The sequence below is a fragment of the Paroedura picta genome, chromosome 3, assembly GCF_049243985.1.
Source record: "Paroedura picta isolate Pp20150507F chromosome 3, Ppicta_v3.0, whole genome shotgun sequence".
Taxonomy (NCBI): Eukaryota; Metazoa; Chordata; class Lepidosauria; order Squamata; family Gekkonidae; genus Paroedura; species Paroedura picta.
The window spans coordinates 99,173,544-99,197,096 of NC_135371.1; the positions used below are offsets into that span (position 1 = coordinate 99,173,544).

General features: G+C 44.8%; 1 protein-coding gene across 3 annotated transcripts in view; it reads right to left on the reverse strand.

The window, feature by feature from the left end:
- Positions 1-8,914: 8,914 nt before the first annotated feature.
- PLAC8L1 (PLAC8 like 1) overlaps positions 8,915-23,553 on the reverse strand; it is a 35,226-nt gene continuing 20,587 nt past the window's right edge. For 2 of the 3 annotated variants that reach the window (XM_077324330.1, XM_077324328.1), the window contains 3 exons: positions 19,869-20,002; positions 14,656-14,792; positions 8,915-9,151 (listed from right to left, as the gene is read on the reverse strand). In XM_077324330.1, the coding sequence (XP_077180445.1) occupies positions 8,945-9,151; positions 14,656-14,792; positions 19,869-20,002 (478 nt within the window). In that variant the 3' untranslated portion in view covers positions 8,915-8,944. The remainder of the gene's footprint in view (positions 9,152-14,655; positions 14,793-19,868; positions 20,003-23,553) is intronic. The other variant, XM_077324329.1, reaches the window with a different exon arrangement.

Sequence of the window (23,553 nt, forward strand, 5' to 3'; positions counted from 1 at the left end):
TGGGCCCTGGGGCCACAAACAAGAGCCATTGTGGTGTAGTGGTTAAGAGTGCAAGCTGAAGACCTGGGTTTGATTCTCCAGTCCTCTTTCACATGCAGCCATCTGGGTGATCTTGGGCCAGTCACAGTTCTCTCAGAGCTTTCTCAGCTTCACCTACTTCATAGGATGTCTGTTGTGGGAAGAAGGGTAGGTGATTGTAAGCCACTTTGAGACTCCTTCAAGCAGTAAAAAATGGAGTACATAAAAACAACTCCTCTTCTTCTAAGAGTATACGAATGTGAGAGTGTCTATAAAGAGCAAGACTGCCATGCAGGGGGTTGTATACAACACGGCCAGTGTGAGTAGATGAGTGGCACCAACTCCCTTGCAAGGCTGCTTCCAAGCAAAGCTTTTTGTTTTTCGACAGTTCGCCTACTTGCCGCCTGCACAGTGAGAGTTCTGTCGCTGTTCTGTCTGGCAGGAGAGGGGTAGGAGGTACAAATTACCACCAAATCCCCAACATGGCTGGCATCCCTTCTCATGAGGTCCTGTTTCATGCAACAGTGGAAGCGATCTATTTTCCTTGAGGGATTCAAAAGCTCTTTAAAAGCCCAGGGAGAAAAAACTGTCTAAAGCTCTTAAGCTGCCTTACTGCGGATGGTGTGAGAGCCAGCCGAAAACTTGTGTCCAAACATCTTCGGGTAAACAAAAATAATAGTCAGTTCATCTGCAGTTGCAGGAGAAATACTGCTACAATACTTACCCTCTGGATACAAAGCAGAAAAGGATTATAGGACTAACTCCTGTTTGCTCTGAGGGGTTAACAAAGGTAGGTGAATAGAAATATACTAAGCCATGTCTGTTCCTCAGTTTAACCCATCCTGTGGAGGTATTTCAGACAGGCTCTGAAGACTAGGCTTTCAGAACTGTTTAGAAACCTTAAGCTCCCAAGGACAGCTAGAAGAGCTACACAGTTCCAAAAATTATGAAATAACAATTAAGAGATAGAAGCCAAGCCAACATCCACTTTTTTTCCAAATGTTAACACGCCATGTCACACGCATAGCTCATTATCATGCAAGGTCGGGAAATGCCAGGGAGCCATTGGGGTCAGGAATCTAGGCTTCAAGGAAGACATCTAGAAATCATCTGCTTAGTCCAAAGTTCATGCCAGCAATATTTAGGGTAAATAGATAAGGTTGCCCCTTCAAGAATCTCTGCCTTGTTGTGGCAAGGGGGCTTGCGTAGCTCAGTGAAGCTATGAGCTATGCCATGCAGGGCCACCCAAGATGGACAGATCATAGCAGAGAGCTCTGACAAAAGGTGATCCACTGGAGAAGGAAATGGCAAACCACTCCAGTATCTTTGCCATGAAAACCCAATGGACAGGTCCAAAAGGCAAAACAATATGACACTGGAAGATGAGCCCCTCTGGTCAGAAGGTGTCCAATATGCTACTGGGGATGAGCAGACGGCTAGTACGAGTAACCCTAGAATGAAGGAAGTGACTGGGCCAAAGCTGAAAGGAAGTAACTGGAAGTAACTGGAGGTGAAAAGAAAGTTACTTCATTTGTGGAAGTAACTGGTGGCGAAAAGACAGTCCGATGCTGTCAGTAAAAACAAGACCAGGAGCCGATTGTGGTTCAGATCATCATTGTACAAGGGTTAGCTACTAAAACCATCCCAAAGAAAAAGAAATGCAAGAAAGCAAAATGGCTGTCTGAGGAAGCTTTACAAATAGCTAAGGAGAGAAGGGAAGTGAAAGGCAAGGGAGAAAGAGAAAGATACACCCAATTGAATGGAGAATTCCAGAGAACAGCTAGAAGAGATAAGAATGCCTTCTTAAATGAACAGTGCAAACAAATAGAAGAAAACAATAGAATAGGGAGGACCACAGATTTCTTCAAGAATATTGGAGATATGAAAAGAACGTTTCATGCAAAGATGAGTATGATAAAGGACCAAAATGGTAGGGACCTAACAGAAGCAGAAGAGATTTTTAAAAGGTGGCAAAATTATACAGAAGAACTATACAAGAGTCAGACATCTTGGGCCTTAGGAAGTCTGAGCAACAATAAAGCTAGTGGAGGTGACAACATTCCAGGTGAACTATTCAAAATCTTAAAAGACGATGCAGTAAAAGTACTATACTCAATATGCCAGCAAATTTGGAAAACTCTACAGTAGTCACTGGATTGGAAAAGGTCAGTTTACATTCTAATCCCAAAGAAGGGCAATACCAAAGAATGTTCTAACTACCGCACCATTGCATTCATTTCTCATGCTAGCAAAGTTAAGCTCAAAATCCTGCAAGCTAGGCTCCAGCAGTATATGGACCGAGAACTTCCAAAAGTACAGACAGGATTTCAAAGAGGCAGAGGAACTAGAGATCAAATTGCCAACATACGCTGGATCATCAAGAAAGTTAGGGAGTTCCAGAAAAACATCTACTTCTGCTTCATTGACTATGCTAAAGCCTTTGATTGTGTGGAGCACAACAAATTGTGGCAAGTTCTTAAAGAGATGGGAATACCAGAGCATCTTATCTGTCTCTTGAGAAATATATATGCAGGTCAAGAAGTGGCAGTGAGAACCAGGCAGGGAATCACTGATTGGTTCAAAATTGAGAAAGGAGTTCAGCAAGGCTGTATACTGTCGCCTTGCCTATTTAGGAGCATGTCATGAGGAGAAGAAGAAGAAGAAGAAGAAGAAGAAGAAGAAGAAGAAGAAGAAGAAGAAGAAGAAGAAGAAGAAGAAGAAGAAGAAGAAGAGTTGGTTCGTATATGCCGCTTTTCCCTACCCGAAGGAGGCTCAAAGCGGGTTACAGTTGCCTTCCCATTCCTCTCCCCACAACAGACACCCTGTGGGGTGGGTGAGGCTGAGAGAGCGCTGATATCACTACTCGGTCAGAACAGGCGGGGTTAGATGAGAAAGGCAAGTTCGTAAAGAGTTGGGAATACCAGAGCATCTTATCTGTCTCTTGAGAAATATATATGCAGGTCAAGAAGCAGCAGTGAGAACCAGGCAGGGAATCACTGATTGGTTCAAAATTGAGAAAGGAGATCAGCAAGACTGTATACTGTCACCTTGCCTATTTAACTTGTATACAGAGCACATCATGAGAAAGGCGGGGTTAGATGAGTCACAAATTGAGATCAAGATTGCAGGGAGAAATATCAACAACCTCAGATATGCAGATGATACCACTCTAATGGCAGAAAGTTAAGAGGAACTAAAGAGCCTGTTGATGCGGGTGAAGGAGGAGAGTGCAAAAGTTGGCTTGAAACTCAACATCAAGAAAATGAAGATCATGGCATCCGGCCCTCTCAATTCCTGGCAAATAGATGGGGAAGTAATGGAGGTAGTGACAGATTTTATTTTCCAAGATCACTGCAGATGGGGACTGCAGCAAAGAAATTAAAAGAGAGCCAGTTTGGTGTAGTGGTTAGGAGTGCAGACTTCTAATCTGGCATGCCAGGTTCGATTCTGTGCTCCCCCACATGCAACCAGCTGGGTGACCTTGGGCTCGCCACGGCACTGATAAAACTGTTCTGACTGGGCAGTGATATCATTGCTCTCTCAGCCTCACATACCCCACAGGGTGTCTGTTGTGGGGAGAGGAATGGGAAGGCGACTGTAAGCCGCTTTGAGCCTCCTTCGGGTAGGGAAAAGTGGCATATAAGAACCAACTCTTCTCCTTCTCCTTCTCCTTCTCCTTCTCCTTCTCCTTCTCCTTCTCCTTCTCCTTCTCCTTCTAGACACTTGCTCCTGGGGAGGAAAGCTATGGCAAATCTAGACAGCATCCCAAAAAGCAGAGACATTACCCTGCCAACAAAAGTGTGTCTAGTCAAGGCTATGGTCTTCCCCGTTGCAATGTATGGCTGTGAAAGTTGGACCATAAGGAAGGCCGAGTGTCAAAGGCTTTAGGTTTTTGAACTCTGGTGCTGGAGAAGACTCTTGCGAGTTCCTTGGACTGCAAGGCGAACAAACCGGTCAGTCCTAGAGGAGATCAGTCCTGCATGCTCCTTAGAAGGCCAGATCCTGAAGATGAAGCTCATATACTTTGGCCACCTCATGAGAAGGAAGGACTTCCTGGAGAACAGCCTAATGCTTGCAGCGATTGAGGGCAAAAGAAGAAGGGGACGACAGAGAATTAGGTGGCTGGATGGAGTCACTGAAGCAGTCGGTGAGAGCTTAAATGGTCTCCAAGGAATGGTAGAGGACAGGAAGGCCTGGAGGATCATTGTCCATAGGGTTGCAATGTGTCGGACATGACTTCACAACTAATAACAACAAGAACAACAAGAAAAGGTTGAAAATATACAAAGAACATAGCTAAAGAAGTGGGTATGCACACAAAAGCGTATACCGTGAATAAAACTTTGTTGGTCTTAAAGGTGCCACGAGACCCAAACTTTATCATACAAAGAACATGTCTTTTCCAGCTCCATCTGAGTTTCCACTAACAACAGTTAATAAATTATTCCTTGCCTGGCACAGAACCAGACTAAATTTGTTCCTGCCACTGTGATGGCATCACAATCATCTACAATGCCAATAATGGGACACTAGAATTTTTGGGGGGGTGAGGCACATGATGGCTCACGTCACACTCTCCTAAGAGCATGTCCACATTGTAGTAACTTTGTTCATAGCTTTTATAGTTAACTTGCTAGTCACCTGTGATCTTGCAGTTGCAAGACCTATGGGATGGATGCTTGGGTAAAGACTGTGGGTGAAGTTATGGAAAGCTATGTGCATTGAAATACATCCATCCCTTTCTAAAAACTACCAAGGCGGAAAGACATCTCACTGAATCTAGAGGGCAAGCATTAGTTTTAACCATCAAAACACCAACTGAATACTACCCTCATTCTTCTCCTGAACTGTGTATTATGACTGCATTAGAACATGTTCCTGCTCACTCACTTGTGCTACGGAGGTTGAGGGGGAAAGAATCTAAGAGCGGCAGGGATGAAGGGAGGGAAAAAAGGTGATGAAACCAGCTTTTTGTGGAACAACAAGGAACTATTTTGAGCCAGGGCAGGAGATATATAAAGCAGGTTTGTTTGTGCAGGATGCTCCAGTGCTTTGATGCCATGGTGATAGGTTCCTTAGAAAGACCAAAACAGAGCAAGATGGATGAGAGGAGTTTAGCATGGAGGTGGACATATTTTACAGTGATGGATCTTTTCTAAGAGCTACAAAATACACCCACTTTCCAACTGAATAACTACCTCATCCTGTATGAGGGAAAGGAAAAACAAGGAATGGTAATAAGCTCTTGTGTACTTTTATTGGCGAGGAATAACAGGCAGAACAGAAAGACTCCTAACTGATGGCTCTATAGGTGGTACTGTAGCCCCCCAAGGGCAGCATGGTGCACTCTTAGAGGACCTCACATCCAGCCATTGCATATGCTGGGAAGCAGCAGCCAATCACTTCCTCATGCATAAGCACTAAAATGCACCTGTGCAGCTGCTGTATTGTTTCCACGTGTTGGCTTCCTAAAGTGGAGAGCTTCATCTCTGGAGCGGTTCTCATTTGTTCATTGGAAACAGAGCCATAGAAGCCCGAATAAAGTAGCACTGGGGGGGAAGAATGGCAGTTGCTCAGGTTCACGATGTGCACAATTTAAACTCTTTGCATATAGCCAGTTAATGAAATGCTTGAGCTGACTGGAGAATTTGCCTCTGATCATTTGTCAGATGTAATTGCCTGCATAGCTGCTCAAGGACCCAGAGGCCCTGAAGCAATTAACCCTTGAGTTTGAAACTGCAGTCATTGCTCCTTGTTTTTAAAAAAGGAGAAACTGTGTTAGCCAGTTTTATGCCCATGCTTTGCCTCTCTTATAAATGCAGTGGCAAAACCAGGGTGGTTCCATGAAGCCCTAAATATGATTGCAGTGTCTTAGCTAGTAATAATGGTAAAAGTCATGCAAAGAGATGCAACAGGGTTTCCTCTTTAGACTTCTGGACCGACAAAAAAAAAGGAAAGCATGCACAAATATGTGGATTTTGCAATGGCTCAAGGGGGAAGCATTTCCCTGCTTCCCTCACCCACTGGAGAAATTAACCATCTGCATTGCATGCTGAGTGATATTTCTCCCTTATTGCCTGTGTCTGTCTCCAGCAATTCTTCTTCTTAATTACTGTTTTCACGACAAAAGTCATAAACAGCAAGCTCTCACACACTAAAAGGAAAGTCTAAGGTTGACTATATGAATTACATGATTTGATCCGAGCCACCAAAAATTTACACACACACAAAGAGTCTCCAGCAATTGAAATATACATTCATGTTTATTACCTTCTCCTAGGCCTGTACCCATGTATGCAGCCAACTGCATGTCTCTCTGAAACACCTTTCCTATATAGACTGGTGTCTGTCTGTCCCCCCCCCCCCCATCACAACTCAGCAGTAGTGTCTGGAAAGCGCATTCCTACCACTTTTTTTTATTATTACTGGGTAGTGTTATTACAGTTTGCATTGCCCTAACATTTAACACCCCTTTCAAGGATCGCTGCCTTGTCGTGGCAAGGGGGCTTGCGTAGCTCAGTGAAGCTATGAGCTATACCGTGCAGGGCCACCCAAGATGGACAGGTCATAGCAGAGAGCTCTGACAAAAGGTGATCCACTGGAGAAGGAAAGGGCAAACCACTCCAGTATCTTTGCCATGAAAACCCAATGGACAAGTTCAAAAGGCAAAACGATATGACACCGGAAGATGAGCCCCTCAGGTCGGAAGGTGTCCAAAATGCTACTGGGGATGAGCAGATGCTAGTACGAGTAGCGCCAGAATGAATGAAGCGACTGGGCCAAAGCTGAAAGGACGCTCATTTGTGGAGGTAACTGATGGCGAAAAGACAGTCCGATGCTGTAAAGATTTTTATTCCACAGGAACCTGGAACGTCAGATCCATGAATCAAGGCAAGCTGGATTAACTTGTATGCGGGGCATATCATGAGAAAGGCGGCGTTAGATGAGTCACAAATTGGGATCAAGGGTGAAATATCAACAACCTCAGATATGAAGATGATAGCACTCTAATGGCAGAAAGCGAAGAAGAACTGAAGATCCTGTTGATGCGGGTGAAGGAGGAGAGTGCAAAAACTGGCTTGAAACTCAACATCAAGAAAACGAAGATCACGGCATCCAGCCCTCTCAATTCCTGGCAAATAGATGGGGGAGAAATGGAGATAGTGACAGATTTTATTTTCCTGGGCTCCAAGATCATTGCAGATGGGGACTGCAGCAAAGAAATTAAAAGACAGCATCCTAAAAAGCAGAGACATCACCCTGCCAACAAAAGTGCATTTAATCAAGGCTATGGTATTCCCAGTTGCAATGTATGGCTGTGAAAGTTGGACCATAAGGAAGGCCAAGTGTCAAAGAATTGAGGCTTTTGAACTCTGGTGCTGGAGAAGACTCTTGTGAGTCCCTTGGACTGCAAGGCGAACAAACCAGTCAGTCCTAGAGGAGATCAGCCCTGACTGCTCCTTAGAAGGCCAGATCCTGAAGATGAAACTCAAATACTTTGGCCACCTCATGAGAAGGAAGGACTCCCTGGAGAAGAGTCTAATGCTGGGAGCGATTGAGGGCAAAAGAAGAAGGGGACGACAGAGAATGAGGTGGCTGGATGGAGTCACTGAAGACTGAAGTCGGTGAGAGCTTAAATGGACTCCGGGGAATGGTAGAGCAGTGGTCCCCAACCTTTATAAGGCTGGGGACCGGCAGGGCATTGGGCTGCGCCCGCAGGGCCCGCGCCCGCGCTGGCCACGCCCACGCTTCGGGCCGCGCCCGCGGATCGGGCCGCACCCGCGGATCGGGCCGCGCCCGCGGACCGCGCCCGGCCGCACCCGCGGGCCACACCCGTGGATCGGGCCGCACCCGCGGGCTGCGCAGGCGCGGCCTGCACGGGCGCAGCCCGGCCCTGATTCCCTCTCCCCGCCCTCCCGCAGTAAGTAGCTTCCCGGGCCGCAAGCCTGGGAAGTTTTTTAATGTGGGGGGGGGGGCGGGGAGAGGGAGCCGCGGCCCGGCGCCATGGCCTTTGCGGCCCGGCGCCGGGCCACGGCCCGCAGGTTGGGGACCACTGAAATAAAACATTGGTTGGTTCCTTCAAATTTTCCATTGACAGAAGCAGATTGTCTCCCATTTTCCCCTTCCTTCAGCAGCTCCTTTTGACTCAACAATAGGTTGTTCCAAGGATCAGGGGATCTGTATGACCAGCGAGGTATATGGGACAGGGGGCTGCAGATGACCCCCTCAGCCCTCTTGTTCCAGGAGTAAGCTGGGAGGACCCAATCTGGTATTTTCCAAAGTGTTCAGGTAGCCTAAAGTTGCTCTGGCCATTTGATGAGAGATGTATGTCTTTATAAGAGATTTATATCTAGATGTATATATACATATTAGATAGTGGATGACATGTGAAGCATTTAGCAAGGTTTGTTTAATGTATAAAATTATGATGTATGAAATTAACTATTGTAGCAACTCTGTGGTACTAATTTTTATCTCCTGTGAAATGAAATGTAATAGGGGTTGTTCCCCCCTCTCAGATGAGAAAAGAACCACTTCAAGGGCCAAATAAAAAACTGACGAGCAAATTCAGCTTGCAATGACTTCTAATCATCCATGGCTGTGATCCCTAAGTGACAGATGCGGAAGAACAGCACAAGGTTGCCTGGGCTCACAGGTCCCCCCATACTCTGTGAGGACAATTCTGATTCCATAGAGATCCATACAATGCATCCCTAAAAGCCCAGGGTCAGCAAACCACTTTAACCCACTCACTCACAGGGCTTTGCTCTGGCACCTCAGCTACTCCTGTTTTGTCTGTGGATCTTACGCTTAGGCCTTTCTGACAGGAACAGAAGGGGAGGGGGGAACTGCTGTGACACACAGATGCATTTTTATTTCTAAAAATAACCATTTATTTATCTGTTTGCCATTACGAGAGAAAGGATCATGACCGAAGAAATTTCCCATAGGGAAGGTTTTTGTTTTGTTTTGTTTTCAAACTAGAGCATCTTTGGCTGGGGGGAGGAGGAGGAGATGATTGGTTTATTTCATAGACCCGCAAGCTAGGTCTCCTCTTCATTTCTCGGGCCACTTGACAGACTGCAAAAGGCCAGCAGCAGTGGACTGCCATCCAGTCTTCACATAGGGTCCCCTGGGGGGGGGGAGTGGGGACGGGAGAGACAAAAACAGAACATTAGAATGGATATATTTGTTTCAGTACCCATACCCTGTTTGTCTCCCCAATGTGGATCCAAAGCAGCTTACAATTCCTATACTGCATTTTATCCTCAATATAGTTATGTCAGTTAGGGAATGTGTGGCTGGCTCAAACAGGGGTCTCCCACCTCCTCACTGGATGTTCTAACCCCTGGCTCACATACCAAAATTTTTATTTCATTCATAGGATACTGCATAAACTGTAGAACAAAATGTAGCGAATGCTGTATCCTATGCATTTTGGACATGATGCACCAATGGATTTCCTCCTGCACCCCCAATACAGCTATTGTATGATTGCTGCCATTTCACTGTGTCATGCCTTGATGATACAAAATGTTTCCTTTCTATGCTTTTTATAATGTTTTTGTTTTATAGTTATGGAACATCCTACCAGTGGGGAGTACCTGGGCCCCTCAGTTTCAATCATTAGGAGGCAGTTGATGATGGTTATATTCATGCCTACATTTGACTAATTTAGTTGTATACAGCCTTGATACAGAATAAGACTATAGTGTGGTGGTCCTAGACAATATCTATCTTAGAAGGTGGGCTCCAAAAAGAAACACTTTAGAATCATTGGTTGGGGCTACACCAAACAGATTTTTCTTGGCCACCCAGCAAAACTTTAGAATTTGTTTTTAGACAAGAGAGCATTGCATATAATGACCACCGAGGAAGACCCCTGTGGGTCGAAACACGTTGGGTCTGTTGTTCATGTTCAGTTAGATATGTCTTGTTTTTGCTTTGTTTTTAATATATTCTTGGTGCACTTTAATAAATATCTGTAATAATGTTTTAATATTGTTTTAACATTGTGTTGCAGCTCAATTTTTGAGTTCCTGAGTGCAAAAGACTGCCAGAACTCTAGACAGCCAGGAGGCATCCTTGTTGCTGGCTCCAAAGTGATCGAAGCAACCTTGAACAGGGAACTGCTTTGGAATTCCCTTCAATTCTGCACTGTTCACACACAGCACTGGCTAATATGGTTGTGCTGTGTGTGTTAACGGTGGATGTTGTGGAATTGACTGGTTACAATTGGATGGATGAGTTATAGAGTTAGCGGCATGCCACAGGTTAAGGACAAGGTACTGGAACAACCAATCAGAAGGCTAAAAGGCTAAAAGGCTATTTTATCTTTAGCTATGGATGAGAGGAGAAAATAAAGAAACATTTCCATCTCCACTTTATATTTACCCTTGTGTGTCTGGGGATGCAAAGACCTGTTGCCCAAATACTGGAAGTTGTTGGTGGGGGAGGGGGGTTGTTATGCATAGGACTGTTGCCCAAATGGGGAAAATTAGTTGATTTTGGTATTGCAGCTTTAGAGAAAAAGAAATGGAAGAGATGAGACTACTTCTGTCTTTAGCCATAGCAGAATATGAATGAATGAATGAATGAATGAATGAATGAATGAATGAATGAATGAAATATATGTTGGGGGGACAGTGAGCAGAAGCCCAAATATATCAAGGTACTTAAGTATGCTTCTCCTTGATGAATTTAGCAGATGGAGTTATTGCTAATGGAATAGGTGCCCTCATGCCAGAGGACCCAGGGCTGCTGGAGTCAGAGAAAGACCAAGGAGCATGGAAGTTAGGCAGAATGTTTAGCTAACTGCTTTAGGGAGTTCTGCTTATTTCACCTTGCTTATCCTTATCATGACTCAGACAGCTCCACTGCTTTTCTTTGGCTGAATACACCCACAGTTTAACTTCCAGGTCAACGGCACCCCAGCACTCCCCATGCATGCCAAGCCACCGCTCTGCCTCTTTGCTTCTGTACAAAGCCCGGTCTGTGGCCACTGATCACCTTCTTTCCTACAGTTGTCAACCCCCAGGACACACATGGAGATCTCCTGCTATTACAGTCCATCTCCAGGGGACCAAGATCAGTTTCCCTGGACAAAAAGGCTGCTTTGAAGCGTGGATGCTATGACATTCTGCCCTGCTGAACTCCCTTCCCAAACCCTACCGAAATGGAGAAACAATTCAAAAGACCTGATCTGCCAATTTTTGATAAGGATAAGGAGTGATCAGGATGCTGATGTCACTTTTATTATGGCTGAATTTCTGTCTTCAGTTTTTAAATTTTAACTGACTGATGTGTCTTGACTCTCTTTGTTTATCTTGCTCATCTGCTTTATGCCAATAAAGATATTGTGTATATATTAATTATTTATTGTATGGTGTGTGTATAGTACAGCCAGAATATCCTGCCATGCTAACTCAGCACAGGTAACTGCTTTGCATGGGCAGCAGTCCAATGTAAATGAGGCACTGTGCAAGAGAAAAGTGCAACCGGTTTGCGTTTCTGTCTTGCCAGCATTCTTTTTCAATTGCTTACAACTAAGGGGCAGTAACATTTTGTCTGCATGAGGATTACATGTACTCCATTACAGCATATATCACAAATCTATTCCACAGGCAACCTTGGCTGAGCTAGCACTGGTTCCCCACCCTTTGCCCAGCCCATCCTAGGTGCCAGTGACGTGTTCCTGGGCCACGTCATACATATGTGCCTGGATAAATTCTTTGGAAGCTCAAAGAGCCAAACAATTTGCTGCCCCAGATTGTACAGTCACAGAGCTTAAAGGGTCTTTTAGACCAGCTGCCTGTTCAGTGTTGGAAATCCAAAAATAGGGAGTCCAACTTCCAGGTGGGACTTGGAGGTCCCCTACAATTACAACTCATCTCCAGACAACAGGGATCAGTTCCCTTGAAGAAAATAGATGTTTTGGAGGGTGAACTCTGTGGCATTGTACCCCACTGAGATCCCCCTCCTCCCCAGGTTCCATCCCCAAATCTCCAGGAGTTTCCAAAATAAAAAGCTCTTCAAAAGACTTCAATGTTCCATTTTGGCCACTATGGAAAATCAGTAGATTTTGTAAGGCCCATTCTGCACGGTGGTAGCCACACAGCTGCTCCCGGTGCTTAGCTACGGAGGTGAATGCTCTGCAGCATTCTGTGTCTCCATGGGGGACACATTTCAGCACCAGATCTGTTCTAGCACCAAAATATGCCCCACAGGGGACACATTTCAGTGGGACAGAAATGTGTCCACTCCAAGAAACACAGCAGGGGCAGAATGGTTCCGCTGTATAAGAGAGTTATTTTGCAGGACGGTGGGACCAACAATGTTATGAACAACAGATCTGTGCTTACCCTCTCCCATGGGGTTTAAACATTCCTGCAGCAGCTGGAATTTCAATCAGATATGAGGAAAAGCTTTAATCCTTCCTGCAATACCACCATTTTTTCCAGTGCTAATTGCCCCACCAAGAGTAATTTGCTTTGGGGAGAAAGGAAACAGGGACAGCAAGAAGACAGGGAAGCGAATGGCAGCTTGGGAAGAGGGTAAATGAGAGTAAGAGAACGGCACACGGCATAGAGTTAAACCTCCTTCTCCCAGCACCAAATGTATTATTTTCTTCATTTATACTGCAACTTTCTCTTCAATGAGGACCCAAGGTGGCTTCCAGTATACTCCTCTGTTCCCTTTTATCCCTCACAGCTGTGTGAGGTTAGGTTGAGAGTGTTTGACTAGCCAAAATTGACCCAGCAAGCTTCCAGGCAGAGAGGGGAATTCAAATCAGGATCTCCCAGATCTTACTCTGAAACTCTAAGCCAGGGGTAGTCAAACTGCGGCCCTCCAGATGTCCATGGACTACAATTCCCAGGAGCCCCTGCCAGCGAAAGCTGGCAGGGGCTCCTGGGAATTGTAGTCCATGGACATCTGGAGGGCCGCAGTTTGACTACCCCTGCTCTAAGCACTATGCCATATCACCTCTCTTTTACACGCATAGGCTACTTTTTTTTTAAGGGAGATTATAGTAGATCCCTGGGTCATATTTCTTTTGGCCTAGACACCAAATAGGCAGTTTCCTATCCAAATAAGCCTCAGGAAGCACCAGTTTTGTCATTGTATCCTAGGGTTGCCAACTCGGAGTTGAGAAACTTCTGGAGATCTGAAAGCTGAATATGGGGGTTTGGGGAGGAAAAGAGATCATTGGGGATGTGGAGGCTTCACCCTCTGAAGCTGCCATTTTCTCCAGGAGAGCTGATCTCTGTAATCTGGAAGATGCCAGAGCCCACCCGAAGGTTATCAGCTCTAACTTTCAGACATGCTACTCTCCTTTCCACCACACAATGTAGCCTTATAGAATGGAAATGAATATGATGCAAACAAATTTTCAGGTTGCAACTTTTCAAATAAGATATGGAGAAAACAGCTCTAGCTTCCCTCATTTCTGCTGCAAACTCAAGAGGGCTCACTAACAGGTCAGAAGGCCAGGCCTTCAACACAATTTTTTACCATTAAAAAGGTAAAGGTAAAGGTATCCCCTGTGCAAGCACCGAGTCATGTCTGACCCTTGGGGTGACGCCCTCCAGCGTTTTCATGGCAGACTCAATACAGGGTGGTTTGCCAGTGCCTTCCCCAGTCATTACCGTTTACCCCCCAGCAAGCTGGGTACTCATTTTACTGACCTCGGAAGGATGGAAGGCTGAATCAACCTTGAGCCGGCTGCTGGGATTGAACCCCCAGCCTCATGGGCATAGCTTTCAGATGGCTGCCTTACCACTCTGCGCCACAAGAGGCTCATAATTTTTTTTACCATTACAGGGGACTTTTGTTGTCCATTTTCCAAGTTACGAACACCCTCCCCCCCTTATGAACTTTCAAGCAGTGAAATTTTGCCACTGCAACAAACTGCTCTTATCCCTTACTTCTAAAATGTAAATATTTGATTGGTGCCAATGTGCCCTTATAAAGTCCATTTGAAAGGTTTAATGCATGTGTTGTTCTTTTTGAAGATGAAACTCATCAGCAGTGAATACTGGCACCTTTTTTGGGTCTCCCCTAAGTCTTGAGGGATGATTGATAGAAATTGGCACACCTCAATATATGACGACCAATACTTTTTTCCTATATAAGAAAGCACTGTTTTTAAGGAGTCACTGAGCTAATGGGGAAAAATCAGAGTCCAGTAGCACCTTTAAGACCAACAAAGATTTATTCAAGGTGTGAGCTTTCAAGTGAAAGCACTCTTTGTCAGACTATGAACTGACCATCATAACAGTAGGAATATATAAGCAAAAGTTAATCCTGTTACATTAGTAAACTGTGTCACAGCATCCAAAAAAAATCTTTGCTCCTAACTGGACCAGAAGTTTCAGATCTTTAGAAAGGTCAGGGAATGTGGCCGGCCGATGTGCTGTTACGATTTTATGCTGGGCTCAAATTAAACTTTTCACCCCTGTAAAGGTTGTAAGTCCTCGCTAGTTGTTGGCATGCATTACAATACTAAAGGGCAACCTGCCATGACAGATTTTAAGGAGCCACAATAGCTCCTTGAAGCAAAGAGAGAAGGATAACGCCTGATACTTGTAGCCTGCTGCTTTATGAAGGCTGGAGAGAAGAAAACATATGCCAACTTACATGTATTTTGTATCTTTCTCTGGTCCCAACTCTTACTGCTAAGGTGGATCCCCACAGGAGCGGAAAGCAAAAGCACTCCCCATAGCGACTCGCAACGCTACATTCCAGGCACAGACTGCACAGCAAACCACACACACCTGTCATGAAGTACAACCAGAGGGAAGGGATGACCAGACAAAGCTGAATTTACCTCAAAGAGGACCCAAATCACAAAGGCTTGGAGAGGCAGTAGGCAAGCCAGGCTGCTAGCAGGAGGCATGCCACTCCTATTCAGATCCCTGCTGAGTCCTGCCCCCTCCTCAAACTCTGCCCTCTCCAACTCAAGCTCCACCACCAAAAATCCAGGAATTTCCCAAATGAACCCGCCTCTCTCTAAGCTCCCCAAAGATGCTAACTTCCCACAGGATTACATTCCAACAACATCAATGGGGACATAAAGTGAGACTAACTTTGCTAGCTCTCACTTGGGATATCTGTGGAGGTTTGGGGGTGGAGCCTGGGTAACGTGTGGTTTAAGGAGCGGAGGAAGCTTAACAGGGTATTATGCCATAGAGTTCCACCCTCCAAAGCAGCCATTTTCTCCAAGGGAACAGTTGTTATTCTGGGACAGCTCCAGTCACCACCTAGAGGTTGGCAACCCAAAGTGAAAAGCTCCCCTCCCCCCCCCCCGCCCCAGGCCTTCAGCAAGCTCAAAAACATAGCCAAACAAAAATATTTCCCATGGAAATATGTCTGGGAATTCTAGCGGGGCGCTTTGTGATCTTTGTGCAAGTCAAGTTATGGATCCTAACGAATGCCCAAGGAACACCCCCTCCCTCACCATATGCTCTAGCTGGACAATACATTTGGGGCAAAGTTTATTGTCAACAGATTTAACTAAAATTCAGAGGATGTTGTTTCAGATCAGGAAAAAAATGTGATATCCAGCTGAGGAGGATTTGTTCTTGGGGGAGGATTCTCTTCAAAATTAGCAACATAACTAATTTTTAATGGAGTGAGATTTCTCTGAGGTAGTAAACATGCACTTCTCCTCAACATAATTTAACATTCTCCTACCATCCAATTAATCTGAGAGAAGCATAGCAGACACTGAGCTAATCATAACATAGCAAACCTTCTGACAGCTATTAAAGCAACCATAACTTAAATGTTACTACTCTTCCTGTCATGCTAATTTTTCTACGTGTAAAAAGGATATATTATATATGGAATCATTCATATATGTGAACCTCACTTTCTGTATGAAGAGGCTCCATCTAGCAAGACCTCTACCAATTAATTCTGCTGTGTAAGGTTAACTCAGCTTGTTTTAAAATGGCTGAGTTCAACACAACCTTATATGGTTAATGGTTAAGCCAGATTTCCTCCATGAGCAGGAAATTACTGGTTGCTGTTTCCTGACATTCCCAGGGTACCCAAATTCATTTATAAATGTCTCTGTCTGCCAGCTCAAACTTGGGCCATTGCCTTGTGTTTTATATGCGAGATCAAGATATTACCTGGCAAATTGTACTTATACTGAACTTTAAATATATATATTACAATACTATTGTGTTCTATGCATTCTATGAAACTTTTTGTTGCTCCATATAGACCAAATTTTTAATCAAGACCCCCCCCCCCCCAGTCAATGGTGTCCCGCTTTACCAATGTTAAAATCTGGTCACCTTATTTTGGACCCTTCCTTAACTATGAAGGTCTAAATCATGAAGACAGCCCTCCTGGCATTCTTCCATCTGTGCAAAACACTGAGTTGAAGTTCCCAAACAAGCTGTGGTCAATGTAATTTTTTATTCAAAATAATTACTGAAAACTACACTGGTTGAATTGGTTTTTCAGTTAACTTCCTCAGCAGCCAGTATCTGTATTAAATTATTAACATATGAAATATGTGAAATATATTCAACAACCAAATTAATTACATTTGATATTACATTTGAAAGTAGCATAAATAACCTACTATAAAAAACCTACAAAAATAACAATAAAGGTCCACTGAGAAAACCTATCATGCATGTTCAATTTAGTAATAACTCCTGACTAAAGTAAAAAAAAAAAAGCTTCATAAATTGAATATTATACTAAGAGAAACTTACCCAAAATTAATCACAATCAATGCACTATCAGAGCATTGTCTATAAATTGACTTCCGGTCTCACCTTCACTTCATAGACAATGCTCTGATAGTAGACCAGGTCCCCCAGAAGATACTTTGTACTATAAAACTGGATCTTACTTTCGCCCAGCTGCACTGGCTCCAGATTGGGGACCAAATCAGGATCAAGGTTCTAGTGTTAACTTTTAAAGCCCTAACTTGTGGGACCTCCTTTTCCCTCATAACCCCTCAAGAGCATTACGTCCTGCCAATCAAGACCTGCTCAGGGTCCCCAGCTCGAAGGAGGTAAAGTTGGCCCTGGCCCCTGCTTGATGGAATGAGCTCCTGGGAGAGATCAGAGCCCTGCGAGACCTAAATAGGTTGCACAGGACCTGTAAAATGAAGCTATTCTACTAAGCTTATAGTTGGGACCACAAATAATACCCACCAAGAAAGGCTGGCCTCACCACTGGAATAGAGAGGAAGAATGGCTCCTACCAAACCCCTGCCTGGAAACTCAGCTGGGAGTACTAGTTATATTGTGAATGTTTTAAATGTTAATCTCTGTATGATGTTTTAGTGCTGTTACCCATCCTGAGTGTTGTGAAAGGGTGGGGTACAAATAAAAAATTATTACTGCCAGTCTGAGTAGAAAATGCTGGCTTTTGATGGACCACTATAAGGCAGCTTCACATGTTTGCAAGTTATAAAAGGATCCTTCCCATTTGCCCCTTCCCCAGCATTCCCCTCTGTGGAGGGTTGGTATACCTTTGTGACAAGCAGCTTTGGGGCTGCAGTGGAGTAGAGAAATTGGGCAAAATCCCCCTCCTTCACTTGGATGCCAACACAGCACACTTTGCTCAAAGTTGTTATGCTCAAGCAAGAGCAGTCCCCAGTGTTGCATGGCACTTTTCTTACGATGGTCTCCCAACCCTCAGATATTTGGGGATGGGGGGGTGGCTGCTGGGGAGGAGGGAAGCAGGGAAATTCCTGTTGCATGAACTCCTTTCAGTAATTGTCCTCCCTGACCACTGTTGGGTAAATTATGTAATTAAAGTAGCAGAGTTGATATATAAATGATGAGACCAGACAAGGTAGTATTATATTATTTAAAAAGTAATTTACTAGACTACCATGGGAGGAGAGCTTGGACACAAAACAAAGAAATGCATAGCTTCCTAGAGCTTAATGGAGCTCTAGACCTTAGTTGTTACATCTTTTAAACTCTACAGTGGATCTCTCTCACTGCCCAAAGCAGTCTCAGAGAAGAAAAAAGGCAGGAAGGAAAATTACTTCTCTTCCGGTCACTTGCATGCATGAGAACTAGACACGTTATCAATGGCGGTAGAAACTTTGCAAACCATCAAACATATCACATGACCCACTGTGCCTATTCCCACAGCAACATTTGTCAGCAAAATCTGTTAACTCTTTTTCTGACAGTCAATGGCTGACTCTTGCTCACAGACAAAGTCTAACAGCCACCAGTTGGGGCGTCTGTGTGTGTGTGTGTGTGTGTGTGAGAGAGAGAGAGAGAGAGAGACCAGCTCCTGGAGATTTGGAGATGGAGCCTGTGAAGGACAGAGACAGTGGGGTACAAGGCATAGAGCCCGCCCACCAAAGCTGCCATCTTCTCCAGGGGAACTGATCTCAGTAATTTGGAGATGATCTGTGATTCTGGAGGATCCCCAGGTCACACTTGGGCTGAATCTGCATGGAGCTTTTATTCCAATACCAGGTCAATTCAATCCCTGCCATCTACACTGAATGTGATTTCTATTTTGATTTTGAGCAATTTAAATTTTCCCTCTGTAACAAACACGATTGAACCGGAGTGACCCTACCTTCCCCCTGCAATATCCTGGAGTGGATATAACCCTCAATATTTGAAAACTCGGCATCAGTAAGTGTGCAGCTGTCTGCTTACCCCAAATAACCTGCTGCCGAGCCTGTAGAAAAGCCCTGATGGGCCAGAGCATCAGTTCAAAGGCTTCCTTGTTCCCAGGTTGCAAGGCTTCCCTTAAAGGGGAAGTCTTAACTTCTCTCTCGGCAGAAGCTCGATAAGCCCTAACTTCTCTCAGCAGAGATTTGCCTCTTGGATTTATTCCCCCACTCTGCTGTCTCCAATCCTCTCCCCCCCCCCTCCATGGTTCAAGAAAAGAAAGAAAGAGGCTCCTGCTGTGCTTGGCTCCCCGCCCTCCCTTCTGAGCTTCCATAATCATATGCAGAACACTTTCTGTTTCAATGGGGGGGGGAAATACAGGAAGACACAAATTCAAATCGATCAGAATTGATCAGAATTCACAATGGAATAAACAAAGTAAGTGCAAAATCAGACCTGGAGGCTGGCATCCCTACTTTACCCCACCACAGAATCCAACCCACAGTTCTAAAGGTGACAGTAGAAATGAAGAAGAGTTGGTTTTTATACCCTGCTTTTCATTGCTCAAAGCGGCTTACAATCGCCTTCCCTTCCCCTCCCCAAAACAGACACCCTGTGAGGTAGGTGAAGTTGAGAGAGTTCTGACAGGAATGCTCTGTAACTAGCCCAAGGTCACCTAGCTGGCTGCATGTGAAGAAGTGGGAAATCTATAAATATAATTGCAAAAATAAATATAAATGAATAAATAAACCTGGCTCGCCAGATTAGAGGCTGCCACTCTTAACCATTACACCATACCGGCTCTATTTCTGCAATGCCTATTTTAAAAGAAAACTCCAAGCACACTGGCAGATATTATGTGTCTTTGTCCAATGAGAGCAACAGAGTCAAAGATGCCATCAGTGCTCGTGGTGTGATTCATTTTAATCAGTCACATTCGGTTCCAGCCCGATGGTCTCTTGAGAAGAGAGCCACAATCTGCTTCCTGAAGGTTATTCTCTTAAATGGGGGCGGAGATGATGGCACAGACAGGCCTGGGTCAAGGACCCAAGGGTGGCCCAAGACCCTTTTTCCATCTGACAGCTTCACAGCCTCATTACCCCCCCCCCTCTTGGCTCAACCTCTGTGGGAGGAAGTGCTTCTTCAATCATGTAATGCCTCTAGAAACCTCCCCCCATGCATGCCTGGGAGCCAAGCTTCTGAAGGAGACAGAAAAAGAACAGCTGCAGGGCTTACAAACTCTCTTGTCACTGCACACCTCCATTAAGCCGGTGGACCACTTGCCTCCAGGATGCACCATAGCCGGGATGCTGCTGCACAAAGGAACACCTCCAGGAGCTGGTTGAGTCATCACAGGTGCTGCGGAGTTTCTGCTCACAAATGGAAAATAAATAAATACACAAACACTAAAAGAAAAGGGAACTGGGGGGGGGGGGTTTAGCTGCAAGGTATCTCATAAAACAAGCAATCTTAGCTCTCAAGGAAGATTGAAGGGAGAGGCTCTTGTGATTGTAATGCCACTTATTTGCTTTGTTTAATAGCATTCATCCCTCCCCCCTTTCCAGATTCATTTCTCTTTGCTTGTGTTGCTGCTGTTCTCTAGCCTTCGACTTGTACAGCGGGGGATGCCTGATTGCCAGTGCTCTTTCATGTCTTGCGAACAAAGGCATGAACAAAAACAGAGTCCTTGCAGAACTTTGTATCTTGCAGTATGCAAAATTGGTAAAGATTTCTGTATCTACCTGCCCAATTGTCTTTTTCATCTTCCCTCGTAATAGCCAGCCGCCTGTTGAGTGTACAGATCGTCAGCCATCACAATGAAAGCTCTAAATCATTCATAATTTTAAAGGAAAAGGATTCTGAAGTGCCTGTATAGATTTTCTTTCAGAGGAACAGTTTAGTCTTTCTAGCTAAATAATATCATTTTCTTTCTTTTTTCTCTCCTTCAAAGCACATTAACTAGACCTTTATGGTGAATATCGGCCTTTGCAACTTTTTACCACTGAGAAACCCCTGAAACATTCTTCAGGCTTTTAGAAACCCCAGAAGTGGCTGATCATGCACAATACGGTTGGGAAGCATAGCTGTGTACATGCCCACCCGGGGCCACTCCCCTCCCAACCCCCTCCAGGCCCATCATTGGCCATTTTGGGAGGGTAAGGTATGGCCATATCATCCAATAAATGTTTAACAAATTTTAAAAATATATTTAAAATTCATGAACTCCTACCTATTTGGGAAACCCTTTCAGGGCTGTCAAAACAAAATAGGGTTTCACTAAACTTGGGTTGAGAAAGCCTGGCTTATACCCTTGGTCTACTGCAGGGGTAATGAAACTGCGGCCTTCCAGGTGTCTGGATTACACTTCCCATGAGCCCCTGCCAGCATTCGCGGGCGCGGGCGGGGCAGTTGCCCTGCCGGTCCCCAGCCTAAAAAAGGTTGGGGACCACTGGTCTACAGTATGTATATGTGTGCATGGGTGTGCGTATGCATTCATGCATATCCATGCTTTATTGTGATATTGAACATCACTGCATCTAAGGTTGGAAAATTCCTGGAGATTTTGCAGGTGGGACCTGGGGAGAGTGAGATTTGGAGAGGGAGGGACCTCAGCAGGGCATAATACCACTGAGTCCACTTCAAAAAGCAGCCATGTCCTCCATGGGAACTAATTTCTGTTGGCTGGAGATCAGTTGTAGTTTCAGGAGATTTACAGCCACCACCTGGATGCTGGCAACCCTATTTATCACAGTGGTCTCATGGGTTTAGAGAGAACCCTGCTATTCACTTCACATACTCAACAGGGTTTTTAAGTTGGAAGGGGTCCTTCTCCCCCCTCCCCCACCCTCCCCCCTCCTCTTATGGTGCACAACCTGTCTTGAAATTCAGGAAATAACATTTAAGATATCTTCTATTAAAATTATAAATCCTGTGGTTAAAATAACTCAGAAGATCTCCCAGGGCAACCTACAGAGAGAGAGAGAGAGAGAGAGAGAGAGAGAGAGAGAGAAGTTCCTGTCTGTTCATTGAGTCTGTTCCATTGAAAAGCAGGAGGAAATATGCTCAAAGGAACAATGAAGACCTCTGTTGAGACAATCAGATTATTTGAAAATTATCAGGAAGATTCTATCTTTGATGCCTCTGGCAGGACACTCTACATATTCTGTTCAATGATGCACATTGCAGAAGTTGCATATTCCAACATGGCCTGCAGGAAGAGGTAGAACTGCCCAGTAGTACACTGTAACCATCTTGGCCAGGCTTGGTTATGGAACTGAAATAGCCTTTGTCACTTGATGGGTGACCTGCACCAATAGATGGGCAGAGGGGGTGAAACTCTTTCAATTCTCCTAGATTTCTCAGTGTTTTTTGACACCATGATATTCTTCCAGACCATCTTTCCAACCAGTAATTGCATGGCATAGTTTTGCAGTGGCTCTGGTCCTACCTCTGTTGTTGTTATGTGCGAAGTCGTGTCCGACCAATCGCGACCCCATGGACAATGATCCTCCAGGCCTTCTTGTCCTCTACCATTCCTTGGAGTCCATTTAAGTTTGCACCTACTGCTTCAGTGACTCCGTCCAGCCACCTCATTCTCTGTCGTCCCCTTCTTCTTTTGCCCTCGATCGCTCCCAGCATTAGGCTCTTCTCCAGGGAGTCCTTACTTCTCATGAGGTGGCCAAAATATTTGAGTTTCATCTTCAGGATCTGGCCTTCTAAAGAGCAGTCAGGGCTGATCTCCTCTAGGACTGACCGGTTTGTTCGCCTTGCAGTCCAAGGGACTCGCAAGAGTCTTCTCCAGCACCAGAGTTCAAAAGCCTCAATTCTTTGACGCTCGGCCTTCCTTATGGTCCAACTTTCGCAGCCATACATTGCAACTGGGAAGACCATAGCCTTGACTAAACGCACTTTTGTTGGCAGGGTGATGTCTCTGCTTTTTAGGATGCTGTCTAGATTTGCCATAGCTTTCCTCCCCAGGAGCAAGCGTCTTTTAATTTCTTTGCTGCAGTCCCCATCTGCAGTGATCTTGGAGCCCAGGAAAATAAAATCTGTCACTATCTCCATTTCTTCCCCTTCTATTTGCCAGGAATTGAGAGGGCCGGATGCCATGATCTTTGTTTTCTTGATGTTGAGTTTCAAGCCAACTTTTACACTCTCCTCCTTCACCCGCATCAACAGGCTCTTTAGTTCCTCTTCACTTTCTGCCATTAGAGTGGTATCATCTGCATATCTGAGGTTGTTGATATTTCTCCCTGCAATCTTGATCCCAATTTGTGACTCCTCTAATCCCGCATTTCTCATGATGTGCTCTGCATACAAGTTAAATAGGCAAGGCGACAGTATACAGCCTTGCCGAACTCCTTTCTCAATTTTGAACCAGTCAGTGATTCCATGTTCAGTTCTCACTGTTGCTTCTTGACCTGCATATAAATTTCTCAAGAGACAAATAAGATGCTCTGGTATTCCCATCTCTTTAAGAACTTGCCACAATTTGTTGTGTTCCACACAATCAAAGGCTTTAGCATAGTCAATGAAGCAGAAGTAGACGTTCTTCTGGTACTCCCTAGCTTTCTCCATGATCCAGCGTATGTTGGCAATTTGATCTCTAGTTCCTCTGCCTCTTCGAAATCCTGCCTGTACTTCTGGAAGTTCTCGGTCCACATATTGCTGGAGCCTAGCTTGTAGGATTTTGAGCATAACTTTGCTAGCATGAGAAATTAGTGCAATAGTGCGGTAGTTTGAACATTCTTTGGCATTGCCCTTCTTTGGAATTGGAATGTAAACTGACCTTTTCCAATCCTGTGGCCATTGTTGAGTTTTCCAAATTTGCTGGCATATTGAGTGTAGCACTTTTACTGCATCGTCCTTTAAGATTTTGAATAGTTCAACTGGAATGCTGTCACCACCACTAGCTTTATTG